This window comes from Apiospora phragmitis, assembly GCF_038363925.1.
Source record: "Apiospora phragmitis strain CBS 135458 chromosome Unknown utg000008l:1.0-3514335.0:1.0-3519231.0, whole genome shotgun sequence".
In the NCBI taxonomy this organism is placed as follows: Eukaryota; Fungi; Ascomycota; class Sordariomycetes; order Amphisphaeriales; family Apiosporaceae; genus Apiospora; species Apiospora phragmitis.
This window is the reverse complement of record NW_027117407.1, coordinates 1006647-1020916: the sequence shown is the minus strand read 5'-3', so window position 1 is coordinate 1020916 and position 14270 is coordinate 1006647. Positions and strand designations below refer to the sequence as shown.

The following is a 14270-nucleotide window of genomic DNA, read 5'->3' as shown; positions in this document are numbered from 1 at the left end:
TCCGGTAGCTAGGACGGAGCTTTCACAACTGGTTCGGAAGCTGTCTTAGATCCTACAGATGGGTGAGACGGCTGCTATGCAATGCAAGTCATAGCTGAGTAGCAGTCTTGATGACACACTAACTCCTAGCTTCTTCGGTTTGTGCAGGACAGTAGGTAGGGCAACTAGACGACCGCTAATCAGACAATAGTTGGCCGACTTGCAATATAAATCAAGATTCGGTGGTTACATCTGATACGCCGCCCCATGCTCCAAGCACCACACCAACCCAACTGGTTGCTTTCATGTATGTGCATGTACGAATACGTACAAGTTTGTTGCGGTTTGTGATGGTGGGCCTGCTTTCAGCTTGTGGTAAGCAATCATGCCGTGTGCCTCGAAGCTTGAGGTTATGGATGTGTGTCGAGTAAGGGAAGTAGAATTCCATTTGTCGGCTCGAACCCCGAGGACGCCTATGTCGGGTTGCTCGCCTTCTTTTACCCCAACTGATTGTCGAGATGGCAGCCTTTCCATCAAATGCCTGACCAGGGGATTGGATCTCTTCTTCGCAACCCCTTCAGCCTCGCCGGAGCAACACCCTGGTGATCGCCGCGATGAGGCTGCATGGCTCCACTTAGGCCCGGGGGGGGGGGTGATCTTGCTTAATTTCGCCTGAGTCCGAAATTAGCAACAAGTTCAAGCGCAGCTTGTAGTAAGTCAAGACTAGTCTGTGATGTCAAGGAATTTGGCGCCATACATAAGGAAGTCTATGCAAAGGAAGGATTACTTCCCATGATCAATCAAAGCTGTCTGGAAGGTGAACAACATATGCAACACGCGCCAAGCTGAAGCAATGCGTTGCTCATATTTGCGGGGTTCAATCAAGAGCAGCGTGAAAACATCAGAGGCAGCAGGAAGACGGCATCATCTTCATCATCAAATCAAGTCTGCATGTTCGTGGCTGATGGCCATTACCAGCTAACCTTACTGGATTAAGAACAGCAATAACATCAAACAAGTCCCTGGAGCTTGGTACGCTTCTAGCGGCTGCTGCTAACAACCTTAAGCCGTCAGACGTCTTCTAGAAAACGTCTTTACGCATGAGAGCCACTCTCCCGCATCCAAACAAAGGGAAAGCAATGCAAACTACAGACATGCTAGTCGTAAGTCATCTTGTCTGTGCATCACCATCCAACCATTCGCAGCCCACGCCATTTCTGGCCGGCGTTGTGCTTGAAACAGTCAATCTACCTCAAGTACCAGCTAGGGGTCATTCCTCTCATTCCTCCCATTCCTCTCAACATTAGACAAAGACGTCGCCCTTACACGCCTTACGTTCCCGGTCCGATAGTCAGTCGTCATCAGCTAAAGGGGCGAGGGGAGTCATTCAGTATGCTTCAGCCATCCCTCGGTCGTTTGCAATGCACTCCACCCGGCCGCGCCCGCGAGGAGGACGAGATCTGGTGGTGTACAATTGCAGAAAACCCCCGTCGTTCACCAAACTTGGCACTCTCTACCTACCCGGGAAATGAAACTTGACAACCCTGTCATGCACCTGCTGTGCACTACACTCAAGTCGGAATAGAAGCAAACATATCGCGACATCGACGCCGCGTTCCTTGCTTCGGATCACGCCATGGGGCGTTCTCTCGAGTCTTGCGAAGTCTCGAAGCGTAGCATGAAGCTGAACTCGCGACGGATTACGGCAGTGCCGAATCTTTCTTTTTCTTCCCCCTTCCCCCCTTTCCCCCTCATCGTGAAGAGCTCGAGCAGGAAGATGACAAGTGCTTGTTTCCTCATTCGGTGCTTTGGCACCCCGTCATCGCCATCAGCGGTACGTAGCAGCTCTCGATCGCACGAGCTGCAAGTTCTCGCTCATTACGTACGGGCCACGGACTTGTCGATCAAACGCTGGGGAATGCATTCGATCCCGACCAACACTACGTTTGCAATCCGCGGGAGCCAACACCATTTCCCATTCCTCATTTGACAAATTCATCGGATACAAGTGGCTACATATTGCTACACGTTTATACACATTGAAGCTCGCTCTGGAACTGATATTATGGGCCAACCCGCAAGTCTGTTGAATGGCGAGACAACTGCATGAATCGCAGTGGGCTATAGAAGCCGCCACGTTCCAGCGACGAAAAAGGGTGATTGCCCCTGGATGATTGCCCATAACTGTTTGCGTATAGCAATCTCCAGCAACAAACGCTTTCGATGTGGTGATTTCTCCGACTATCGCTTGACCCAGGCAGGCATCTTGCGCGCTTTGACGCGGCCAGCCTTCTTTCTTTCCACCCTTCTTGCATCGCGCGTGATACAGCCAGCTATGGTGAAAAGAGTCAGCTTCATCGCTTCGTAATGTTGAACGTAGGCAAGGTTTCTTGCACATCGTCCAGTCTACCGCAGGATAAGGGATGTTTACCTCTCCTCAAGGGGGTCTTGAGTGCGGGCTCATGCACACAGAGCGCCTTTGCAACAGCGAGCGCAAGAGCCTCGGCTTGGCCAGTAGTACCGCCTCCGTTGACCAGTGCCCACACATTGTACTTGTCCAGTCTCTCGGTCAGCTTCATGCCCCAGATAGCGCTCTCGCGGTCGTGTACACGACCAAAAGCCTCGCTAAGTGGTTTGCCATTGACAAGGACCTCCCCAGCGCCCTCAACAACCCATGCTCTCGCGACAGAGGACTTTCTTCTGCCCACACCATGAGATCTGCCGGATTGGTCGATAGGTGGGATCTTCGCCGGTTGAGGTAGTGGTTGAATTCTCGCTTGAAAGGTAAAAGGCCGGCCTGCACCTCTTCAGGCATCATGTCTGGATGTATCTGGTTCAACCGCTTCACCAACTTCATACATGTTGCGTAGTCCCTTCCTTTGACGTGCTCACCGACTGCCAGACGGTACTGCTCCTTTGTCCTCCAGGCCACAGGCGTCACCTTGTCTTTGGGGATAATGGGCAAGCGCGCGTACTTGCGAGCCAGGTCTTGCACGATAACGAAGGCATCGTTGAAGATGGGCATGGTCGAGAAGTACGAAGGCGAGACCGGCACCGCTCGAGCATACGGTACTCGAACTATTGGCGGTTGCCCCTCCGAGTCGGATGGGACGATCTCCATGCTCGTCTCGGCTAATCGCAGCGCGGTCGTGGTGATGGATCTCGTCGCGTTGATGGCCTGCTTCGGCCTGTATGCAAGGCTTGTTCTCGATGTTGGTTGCCATTGAGCTGTCGCGGCCTTGCCTGCTTGCCGTATGTCTCGCAGACACCGGAAACCCGTTCGCAGAGCGGACATTGTCGTGTTTTTCTCTCTCTCTATCAGAGCTTCGTCATATCAATTGGCCGCCGATGAACGAGTAAGGACCGCAATTCGCACCGTATCGACGGCTGCTCGCTCAATGCCTGGGTTTCGTTAAGGGCTTCGAGGTTCTAGCTATGGCCGTTCCCTAATTTCGAGATTTCGCGGACAAGACAGGTACCTTCCCATTAGTACCTGTCGGAATATCTAGGGGCCGATCAATAGAGGCGTGCCGCTGCAATTACCCTAAGGTGAGGAGGGAAAGGTGAGAGTGTCCCGCCGGGTTTTGGATTTTCGATTGGGCACGGGCCTAGACCTGGGCGAAGATTGCGACCTAACCAAACAGCTCCCTTCCCTTTCAGGTGGCCCAGGTGATTCAGAAATTCACGGAGCAACCAGCAACCCCGCAACCCCTCCTAGAAATTAATTTTTCCCAACCGCAAAATTTCAATTCTCTCTTCATTCCGTTCACCTCCCATCGACAACATTCTTCACAATGGCGTTCGGCAAGATTTACACCAAGGAGAAGAACCCTCGCACCACGGCGATTCTCGCTGTTGCGAAGGCCAACGGCCTCGATCTTGAGACGGTCGAGGTTGACACCAACGCCCCTACTCCCAGATACCTCAAGCTGAACGCTCTCGGCAAGGTCCCTACCTTCGAGGGTCAGGATGGCTACGTTCTCCACGAGTGCATGGCTATTGCCATCTACCGTAAGTTGCTGCTACTAATATTTCCTTCTGCACCCTCTGGCGACTGCCTTGCAACGCGCTGGCCGCTGCCATCATTACAATGATGACCGAGACTTTATTCTAACAGTTATCCCTATCTGAAATATCTGTGTTGATCGTTCTACTTTCTGATTGTTACCCAAAACACCATTTTCGTGTCCTTGATCATTTTGCATTGCAACATGTACTGACAGACACGTTTCTTCATAGTCACCTCTCAGAACGAGAAGACCACCCTGTTGGGCAAGACCAAGCAAGAGTAAGTCTGCGCAAGCGCCCTCGCCTACCCCGCTACGCGCAAAGTTCTAACATGGCCCCATAGCTACGCCTCTATCCTGAAGTGGATGTCTTTCTTCAACACTGAGCTCCTCCCCAAGCTCGGTGGCTGGTACCGCCCTCTTCTGGGATGGGACCAGTACAACAAGAAGAGCGTTGACGACAGCCAGAAGGCCGCCGCCAAGGCCGTCGATGCTGTCGAGGAGCACCTTCTCCACAACACCTACCTTGTTGGCGAGCGCATCACCCTGGCCGACCTGTTCGCCACCGGTATCATTGCCCGCGGCTTCGAGTTCTTCTATGACAAGGAGTGGCGCGCTGCCCACCCCAACGTCACCCGTTGGTACTCCACCGTCTACAACCAAGACATCTACTCTGCTGTCGCCTCCCCCTTCGAGCTCCTTGACGCCGTCAAGCTGCAGAACGTCCCTCCCAAGAAGGACCAGCCCAAGAAGGAGAAGAAGGAGACCCCCAAGGCTGCCCCCGCTGCCGAGGAGGAGGAGGATGATACCCCCAAGGAGCCCAAGGCCAAGCACCCCCTTGACCTTCTGCCCAAGTCTTCCTTCGCTCTTGACGACTGGAAGCGCTACTACTCTAACCACGACGAGGCTGAGTCCATGAAGTGGTTCTGGGAGAACGTCCCCTTCGAGGACTACTCTCTCTGGAAGTGCTCTTACAAGTACAACGACGAGCTCACCATGACCTTCATGTCCAACAACCTGATTGGTGGCTTCCAGACCCGTCTGGAGGGATCCCGCAAGTACATCTTCGGATGCGGCTCCGTCTACGGAGTCAACAACGACTCCGTCATCGAGGGTGCTTACGTTATCCGCGGCCAGGAGTACGTCCCCGCTTTCGATGTCGCTCCCGACTACGAGAGCTACGAGTTCACCAAGCTCGACCCCAACAACCCTGATGACAAGGCTTTCGTCGAGTCCATGTGGATGTGGGACAAGCCCGTTGTTGTCAACGGCAAGGAGAACCCCACAAGTCCGGCAAGGTCTTCAAATAGAGCCTGCCCGGATAGTGGTGGTATGTGAATGAGCTTGATGTTACGCGCTGATGAGTTATGCAAAAAGGTGGGAACGACTTTATTGAGAACAATATGATTCCCTGTCATTGACGATTGGGACTGGGACTGCTCCGGTTAGGTAGAGCAGGTTGGTAGATGACCAAGGCATGACAAAATGTCGCAAAAGACAAAGTGCCAAACCATTCAACTTCTCCATGGTGTATACGTGACTGTGATGCATTACCAGTAATATTGACGAACAGAGCTGTATCTACTTGCCCTATTACCCTTCTTTCATTATTATGCGCGTGAAGATTGACTCCAAAGTGACTACCCTGCCTAATCCACTTATTTGCTCCTCTCACCGACTTGAAGCTCTTGTAGTCAACAAGGGTATCTCGTGTTGTTTGAGGCGCTCTGGCCTCGGAGTCTCTTGCGGCTTTGCTATCTGTCGGGCCTTCGTTACCTCCCTTACTACTTCCACGAATACTACACCGTTTGCACCTGTCCTCATTTAATAACCTTTCTGTTTTTCTTTCCCTCTCATTCCCCAGGTTGTCTTGAAACGAAACAGAGCTTGATGCTTATGTACGATGAGCAATTAGTCGGCTGATATTGAACATTGTTTATTGACCAGATAGACGTGTAGGCCAAAGCCGAGTCCACCAATTTAGTAAAAGCTTGCTTCGACGAAACAACATGGGAACACAACCACAATCCTCACAAGCATATAGATCCAGGAAGGCATACGCCGTTGATTATGTACATTATAGTTCCCCCTATGGGAGAGCTCAAGCTCGCGAGCGAGTTCTTCTTCTATGGGGTATCGTCCTCCGCCTTACTGGTCTAGTTCTCACTGTATACGGAACTCGACTCTGTCCCATTTCTAGATCGCCTTACCGTGGCGGATGTTGTTGTAGCCAGGCCATCACGGTATTGGGAACCGGTGCCCTCAGCAACACGCTATGTCGTCGTTTGTACCAACTTGCAAGATCCACGTCTATATCGACTACTTCAGTAAGTAGTAGTAGAGTTCATGGCCAACCACTACACCAAGACTTGTGCTACTCAGGTCGCGGTTCTCTTCTATGAGTTGAGCAATGCCGAGATACCCAGAATGGCTATCATCATATCTTTTAATAGTCAATACAACAGGATCCAAACACACGCGGATATTCGCCCCGCATGTCCCAATGCGCATCGATTCGCGCAACAATAGTATATAACCACCCAGTCCCCACAAGAGGGCAAGGATGGCTCGTGGATTGATTATATGAAGTCCGGTTATTTGAGGTTCTTCCTAGTCTCAACTCTCCACTGGTGCGCCCAGCACGAAATCGGGCCTAAACGCAAAGGGTTTTGCGCGCATGTACGAAGATATGTCCCTCTGCTTGGCACACTCGTTCAAGAAGTCATGCACCTGGGGCAGGACAAAGCCCGGCTCCTTCAGGTCGCCCTCGAACTCGGGCAGCTGGATGAGGTTGAAGGGCTCCGTGCGGGCCTTCTCGGACGAGTCGTCGACGAGGACCGTGTTGGACTGGTCCCAGCACTGGCCGAGGCGGCAGGCCAGGCTCTCCCAGAGCACCGGGAGGCGCTTGTAGCACTGGACGCGGGCGTTGTAGTCGGCGGGCGAGAGGCCGAGGGTGTCGCGGCCCCAGACGGCGACGAGGCGGAAGCGCTCCTCGGGGGTGAGGAGCTGGTCCAGCATCTTGTGCACGTTATGCGGCTTCGCCGACGACCAGATGGCGACGCAGAAGGTGTTGAGGCAGTAGTCGAGGAAGGCGCGCGCATGGGGCCGCTCCACGAAGCGGAAGGGGCTCTTGCGGCTCGGCCGGTACAGCAGGGTCCCGTTGAGGTCCATCACCACCAGGATCCGGCGCGGCTCCGGGAGCTGCGTGGGCGGGATCGCGGAGAGCGCCATATACTTTGCTGAGGGGTCCGGTACGCCACCGGAGGCCTTTGAGGGAACCGCATAGGGCCTGTCATCCTTCACTGAGGGAACCGTATACGTCATGAATTTCTTGAATCCCTCGGGGCTTCCCTGACCGTTCTGTTCCTCGGCTTGGTCTTGGCTCTCCTTCGTCTGCTGGTTGCTCTTAGCAGGGGGTACGTAGCCGCGAACCAGCCGTGTCTTGTTGGTGTCGTGTGGTACACTGGCATTGTCATTTGCTATCTGGTTCTGCATCGCGTTGTTATCTGAGTTCGATGTCGGCATCACCTCGGCCTCTGTCGCGGGCTGGTCCAGCGACGCCATATCGAGGTGCTTGAAGTATACAGGCGCGCTAGAAAAGTTGTAGGAAGGGAGTTGGGGCTTCGCTTCTGAAGGGTCTAGACCACGCGCATCGGCGTATATAGTATATGCAGGACGACACAAGGCGGTTGGAGGGTTGGTGAGAGTCGAGTTGGTCCTTCGGGCCTGACTGCACCACGTCCGGCGTGCAGCAGTACTGGACGACACAGAACAGGCAGATAATAGACACCGCATAAGTACGATTTATCCTCTGCAGGATCTGCCACTGCTTCTGTTTTAGCAATCTTGACGGTGTTGCCGAACAAGGCTGGCAAAGCGAGAGTGCAGGCTGGGGTTGCTCGCAATGGCGAGAATAGCGAGTGAATGCGCGCTATCGATAAACTATTGGGGCTTATCGATTGCCGCTATTTTTTGGTTCCTGCTTGCTTGCAACGGTCATGGAATTATCCAATTGCCCCACCATAAAACACCAGCCAGAACTTACATGGGAGCTCCGATTCACAACATAGCAACCACCAGACAGTAAAACCATGGAGCGATCACGATCACAATCAAGCAAGCGGAAATTCCCATTTACTGGGCTTCAGAGACGAGTTCGAGCCAGGAAAGAAGAAGAACCCGAGATCGTGGATGACAGCAACCCATCCGAAGAAGAAGTCAGTGGCGACGACGATGACGACGACCAAGAAGATTCCCAAGGCAGCGGAGAGGACGACGAGGATGGAGACGAACAATCCGGCTCATCAGAGGACGAAGAAGATGGCCAATCGCTAGACCCGTCACAAATATCCTTCGGCGCTCTAGCCAAAGCCCAAGCCTCGATGCCGAAACGGCGGAAGAACTCCCGAAAAGACGAAGAAGAAGACGACTCAGACGACGACTCAGACGTCTCCGAGGAAGACACCAGGGGAGGAGGCGGCTTCGACGGAAAGGCCAGCGAACGAAAACACGCCCTGCAGAAGCGCAGCAGCAAGCACGCCCCGATGGAGGTGACGGCCAAGCGCGCCGTGACCCGCAAGCGCGAGGTTGTCTCGGTGCCCAAGGTCGTGGCGCGCGACCCCCGGTTCGGCCCGCTGGGGACGACAGCGTACAGCCGCCACCCCAACCCGGCGATGGAGGAGGAGGCGACGCGGCGGAACTACGCCTTCCTGGACAAGTACCGCGAGGACGAGCTGGCGGAGCTGAAGAAGGAGGTGAAGAAGACGCGGGACCCGGCCGCCAAAGAAAAACTGCAGCGCGCCGTCATGTCGATGCAGTCGCGCAAGCAGATGCTGGAGCGGCGCGACGCCGAGCGCGCCGTCGTGGCCGAGCACCGCCGCCAGGAGAAGGAGCTCGTCAAGCAGGGCAAGCAGCCCTTCTACCTGAAGAAGAGCGAGCAGAAGAAGCGCGTCATCATGGACCGCTTCGCCGGCATGAAGAAGGGCCAGGTCGACAAGGCCATCGAGCGCAAGCGGAAGAAGCTTGCTTCCAAGGAGCGCAGGGAGATGCCCATGGAGAGGAGGGAACGTTAAAGGGGAGTGTTACCAAGGAAAAGGAACTCGAATGTTGGAGGAGGCTTTGTCTGTGTTTTAAATGCGTAGTTTACAGCATTGATACCAAAAGGGGTGATAGCCCCATATACAGTTCTTCCCCAAGTCTAAGACATCATCTCATCTTACAGCATACAGCGTGATATCCTTTCTATCTAGTGTACATATTACTTTTGCCCGTCAAAATCGACCTTGGTAACAGCCTTCTCGAACATTTCGCGGCACCGAACTTTGCTTCCAAGTTTGGCACATAGCAAGAACGCGCCGCTCAGCTTCCGGTGCAGACTGTAGGTCTCCTCGGGCGGGGGCGCCAGCCGTTCACGGATCATGACGGGGATCAAGGCCTTGACCCGCTCCGTGATGGTCTGGTCCTTGAAGTCGTACACCTCGGGGGCGCTGTCGAGGAAGGGCTCCGCCAGCGTGAGCACACTGGCGATGTGCGCGTCCAGCATAGTGCGGCTCTCGTGGCCCGTCAGGTAGCCGAGCCGCTCGGAGAGGGCCTTGACGGTGGCGCGGTCGGAGCGCGCGGCCGCGGCCAGGAGGCCGACGTACTGGACGACGAAGGCGTCCGGGAAGGCGCGCGAGGCGCCGAAGTCGAGCAGCTCTAGCTTGTGCGTGTGCGCGTTGTACATGAAGTTGGTCCAGTTGGGGTCCGTCTGCATGAAGCGGAACTCGGTGATCTCGCGCAGGCAGAGGCGCAGGATCTGGGTGCCGATCCAGTCGCGTTGGTCCTGGGTGAAGGACGCGACGCGCGTGACCCCGACGCCCTCCATGTACTGCATCGTCAGCACGTGCTTGCCCGACGCCGCGGCGTAGATCTTGGGCACCGTGAAGACGTCCGGCTCATCGGCCAGCAGCTCGCGGTACTTCTCGCCGCACTCGGCTTCGCGCACGTAGTCGCATTCCCAGCCGAGCTCGGTGCGGGCGTTGTCGATGGTCTTGTTGAGGTAGAGACCCTTGGGCAGCATGTTCGAGGCGGCCAGGAGCATGGACAGGTTGTCCAGGTCCGAGTTGATCGAGTCCGCAACTCCGGGGAACTGGATCTTGACGGCGACCTTCTCGCCTGTGGATTTCAGGGTGGCACGGTGAACCTGGCCGATCGAGGCAGCGGCCATGGGCTTGTCGTCGAACTCGTCGTAGAGGTCTCTCCATTCCGCACCAAGACTCGCCGTCATGACACGATCTCGTTGCCACGCTGGCATGTAGTCCGCTTTATCCTGGACCCGTTGAAGAACCTCCTGGATTTGCGGGGCAGCATCTTGGCGTCTTGGAAGCTCATCATTTGACCAAACTTCAAAGCTGCACCTCGCATACGTGAAAGCTTGGCAACCAATCTCTCCATGTTACCGGCGCTGAGAAGGACCGAACCCTGGCCACCACCGCCGAAACCCCTACTGAAGCCTTCCGTGATAGCACCACCGAGCATTCCAGCTGCCAGACCACCATAATTCCATAGTCTGCCGAACCGAGTAGATGGTACTTTGGATTCCCGCAACACATATGCAGGCTTGATGGGCTGTTCCGTTGGAACCTCCGAGGATATGCTTCCCGTTTGAGATGAGGGTTGTGCGGCAGCTTGTGCTAGTACCTCATCAACCATTCGCGTGTGCTCTTTTTCAGCGCTCTGAGTTGTGGTAGTTGGTGCCTCTGGTGTTAGATCGGGCTTTACCGCGGGTTGTTGAGGCTCTTGCGCAGTAGACGTATCCATACCTGCAGAAGACAGCTGACTAGGTGGTGGTTCACTTCGCTCCGCCTCATGCTGAGGTTTCACCTCGACCTCCGGATTTTTTATCTTCTCTGAAGGCAAGCCGGCCGCTTCGGCTGTAGGTGCTGATTCCGAGGATTTCTTGTCATGTCCGTAGTCCTTGAACCAGCTAGGGGTTGAAGGTGCCGCAACGGGACGCTTCATTCCAATGAAATCCTTTTTTCCGTCCAGCAAATGCGACCCTCGGCTGGTGTGGAAAACATTAATATCCGCATCAACAGGCGCGTCATCCTTTAATTGCGTCTCGGGAGGAGTAGCAACGGGATCTGAAGACTGTGCTTTGGCTGTCTCACGCGAGGCGGGCGCTTGCTTCAGTGAGTCTATCCCGGGGATATCACTGCTGGGAAGACTCTCGGGCGCAGTACGATATTGTGAGAGGCTCTTGTACTTGTTGTGTTGTTCCGAGAGTGATGGAACTGAACTGTGTGTGAGTTCAGGGGCCGGTGTGGTTGCTGGTGGTGCTGAGGTACTGGGCCCTGCATTTTGAGACTGGGGTGAAATATCATCTTCCGGGGGTGCAGGCTGGTGCTCTTCCTTCCCAGATGCATGGGATGCCAGGCCATACTGGGACTGTTGCTGGTGCCTCAGCGACCTCACAATGCTGGACGTTTTGCCGTACCGATCCCATTGCCTAGCGCAAAGCTCCAGATGCTTGGATCCGACGGATTTAGAAGCTTTGGCTACGGCAGCCAAATCAATCAGGATGTCTGCCCACCTCATAGCTGTTGCTGAGAGGCTTTCTTGGTCATTGCATAATCAAGTGCGCTCTTCTGCAAGTCCACTGGAGCAGTGTTGAACTTCAGGGTACAAGGCAAGTCAAGTTGTATTAGCTGTTCGACTCTTAAGCCCTTTTCTGTGAGAGGATTTAATGTTCTGACATGAAGAGATCATCGAAGGAGTGATAAGACCCACATAACGTGGCTAGTGCACTACTACGATGCTACCTGGTCAAGCTGGTATGCAACTTTAGTCGCAATGTCGACATACTTGGCATCCAGTGTGAATCGCATCAATGGGCGGATAGAGATTGTAAGTAGGTATACTACTAATCTGTTGGGCCAACATACGATCCTCTCGATATTCTAGAGCAACTGGGCTATGTCGCGCAAATTCTTCGCGAGCTTGATGACGTGCCCTTGGTTCAGCCACAACATGAGCATCGAGATACCCGGCAAGGTGAGCCAGGTACCTGAAAATGCATTGACGCTATTTTCCCAAATGAGTAAAGTCCCGAGTAACGTCGTCGCATCTCCCCACATGTCACAACGGTCATCAAGGATGCCCCCATTCCCCTTGCTACATATAAAACTGCTTCTAGTATTAGTATGGGGTTACTATACAACGTAGTAGTATGCAAGCCATAACCATTATATAGCAACGGACGAAATATCCGAAACAGCAGCCATGAGTTCCTCCATATTCGCTACTCCGCTACCCCAGCCCAAATCCTCCGATGTCCTGGAGTGGGCCTTCCCCAAGCCGTATCACCAGTATGTGCTGACGGGAAAGTCACGGGCTGCCTGGCACACCTCCTTTGTCATCCCCCAGCTCAACCTTCTTCTCGATGCCGGTCTCCTCGCGACTAGCCATCGCCCAAAGCACATCTTCCTCACCCATGGCCACAGCGACCACACCATACTAACACCCGCCTTCGTCAACCGGGAGGATCCCCCGGATGTCTTTTGCCCGGTTGAGATGAAGGAGGTCTTGGACCAGCTACATCATGGCCAAGACGTTGCTCAACCTGGGCGGTCTGGTCACTGTCGAGGACGCTTCCAAGGAGGACTTCGAGCCCATCGGCGAGGACGAGGTGAAGGACACCTTCGACGGCGACGTGACCGCCGAGAAGCGCCGAGGCCGCGAGGACTCGCCGGACCGCTCCTGCCCGGACTGGCGCCACAAGCCCAAGAGAGGCCAGGTGCATTCGGACAACCGCTTCCTGCACACGCACGAGACGCACGGCCTGCGCCCCGGCGAAGTCGTGCCGCTGGAGCGCATCAAGGCGTCGGACATGAGCGCCGAGGCGTTCACGTGCGACCACTCGATCCCGTGCCTCGGCTACGTGTTCCGGACGACGCGGCAGAAGCTGATCCCGGCGCTGCGGACGACGTCGCAGGAGGACATCAAGGGCCTGCGCGAGTCGGGCGCCAGCATCACGGCGCCCCAGACCAAGCCCGTCTTCGCCTTCCTGGGCGACACGACGACGGCCGTGCTCGCGGCCGAGCCGGCCTGGCTGCGCGAGGGCGTCCCCGTCGTCATCACCGAGTGCAGCTTCCTGTGGGAGGAGCACCGCGCCCAGGCCGAGCGCACCAGGCACACGCTGTGGAGCGACCTCGAGCCCGTCGTCCGCAAGTTTCCCCGGACCACGTTCGTGCTCATCCACTTCAGCCTGCGGTACGAGGAGCACGACATCCGCGAGTTCTTCTCGAAAATGCTCGATCCGCCCAAGAACATTGTGGTTTGGATAGGCGATGACCAGGACTGAGAGGGCAGTCATATACTACGGGGTCTTAAGCATGACTACCTCGTTTACATTATATTCTTATACCTGTCCATCCACCATATGGATATTGCAAGTCTATTATACTCATAACGAAGAACCTATAACACGATAGCCATTTCTTAAAATAAACGTTATTGCCACGGCTGAGAGACCTTGACAGCGCAGTCAATCTCCACCAACGTGGCTAGAGTGACTATCTTTCTCTTCGGGTTGAAGCAGCTAATTCACTTAAGCTCCTGATTATTATCGCTAAAATTTATCCCAATGTCACCAACTATCCCGCTGTGTCTCTCGTGTCTTGATCTTTCATCGCCTCGGGCTTCCAACCCATTGCTCTTTCCGAGCCATGGCCACGACAAACTCTGAATACTCGCTCGCCCACTCCAGCAGCAAAGCAACGTACACTCCCACCTCGAAGAGCCAGTCAATAAATCTCTAAACGGACCCTTCCTCCCTTGACCGGGCCGGTGTAGCCTAGCGGTTAGTATTCTTATCATATTATATTTAAAGGCAAGAGGGTTCAACTCCCTCTGCGGTCACTTTTTCGACCCCTTCTGTGGGCACTCTTTTTTCTTTTTATTACTTCCCCTCCCCCCCTTGAACCCTTCACGTCACTACTCGAATAAACACTCACAGCACTCATGTACCACCATTCCCACATAAGTATACGTTAGTAATGATCTAGTCACTGTTGCCAATCCTGTTACTGTTGACTCCTGGCTTAATAAGGTTGAGAGGATTGGCCACCATCGTCCGTGACGTATTGACTCGAAATTGACAAATTGAATAAATAAACCAGTTGTACAGATAGCCTACAGCATCTAACAACTCTCGCAAGACACGAAACCAGAAACAACACATAGGAATCTCAGGGCTTCCATAGTATTAAGTAAGCATTTATTGAATGATAAACGGTCGCTAGTGCT

At 54.4% G+C, this 14270-nt stretch overlaps 6 protein-coding genes across 6 annotated transcripts; 3 read left to right on the top strand and 3 right to left on the bottom strand.

Moving 5' to 3' along the window:
* Nucleotides 1-2220: 2220 nt before the first annotated feature.
* On the bottom strand, nt 2221-3274 carry PG994_008743 (mitochondrial 37S ribosomal protein uS9m; the record flags this gene model as incomplete). The annotated part of the gene is made up of 3 exons (XM_066860152.1): nt 2221-2312; nt 2411-2776; nt 2839-3274. The coding sequence occupies 3 exons, from the start codon at nt 3272-3274 to the stop codon at nt 2221-2223; spliced, it is 894 nt and encodes a 297-aa protein (XP_066713741.1).
* Nucleotides 3275-3773: 499 nt separating this feature from the next.
* Nucleotides 3774-5315, top strand: PG994_008742 (elongation factor 1-gamma; the record flags this gene model as incomplete). Its single annotated transcript, XM_066860151.1, has 3 exons — nt 3774-3990; nt 4219-4267; nt 4331-5315. Coding segments are annotated over 3 exons (1251 nt in total), but the record flags the coding sequence as incomplete, so codon positions are not given.
* Nucleotides 5316-6602: 1287 nt separating this feature from the next.
* Nucleotides 6603-7550, bottom strand: PG994_008741 (uncharacterized protein; the record flags this gene model as incomplete). Its single annotated transcript, XM_066860150.1, has 1 exon — nt 6603-7550. One exon carries the CDS (start codon nt 7548-7550, stop codon nt 6603-6605), a length of 948 nt encoding a protein of 315 aa, XP_066713739.1.
* Nucleotides 7551-8077: 527 nt separating this feature from the next.
* On the top strand, nt 8078-9058 carry PG994_008740 (uncharacterized protein; the record flags this gene model as incomplete). Its single annotated transcript, XM_066860149.1, has 1 exon — nt 8078-9058. One exon carries the CDS (start codon nt 8078-8080, stop codon nt 9056-9058), a length of 981 nt encoding a protein of 326 aa, XP_066713738.1.
* Nucleotides 9059-9243: 185 nt separating this feature from the next.
* On the bottom strand, nt 9244-11561 carry PG994_008739 (uncharacterized protein; the record flags this gene model as incomplete). Its single annotated transcript, XM_066860148.1, has 2 exons — nt 9244-10334; nt 10391-11561. 2 exons carry the CDS (start codon nt 11559-11561, stop codon nt 9244-9246), a joined length of 2262 nt encoding a protein of 753 aa, XP_066713737.1.
* Nucleotides 11562-12245: 684 nt separating this feature from the next.
* PG994_008738 (uncharacterized protein) lies at nt 12246-13326 on the top strand (the record flags this gene model as incomplete). Its single annotated transcript, XM_066860147.1, has 2 exons — nt 12246-12530; nt 12574-13326. 2 exons carry the CDS (start codon nt 12246-12248, stop codon nt 13324-13326), a joined length of 1038 nt encoding a protein of 345 aa, XP_066713736.1.
* Between the last annotated feature and the right edge of the window lie 944 nt (nt 13327-14270).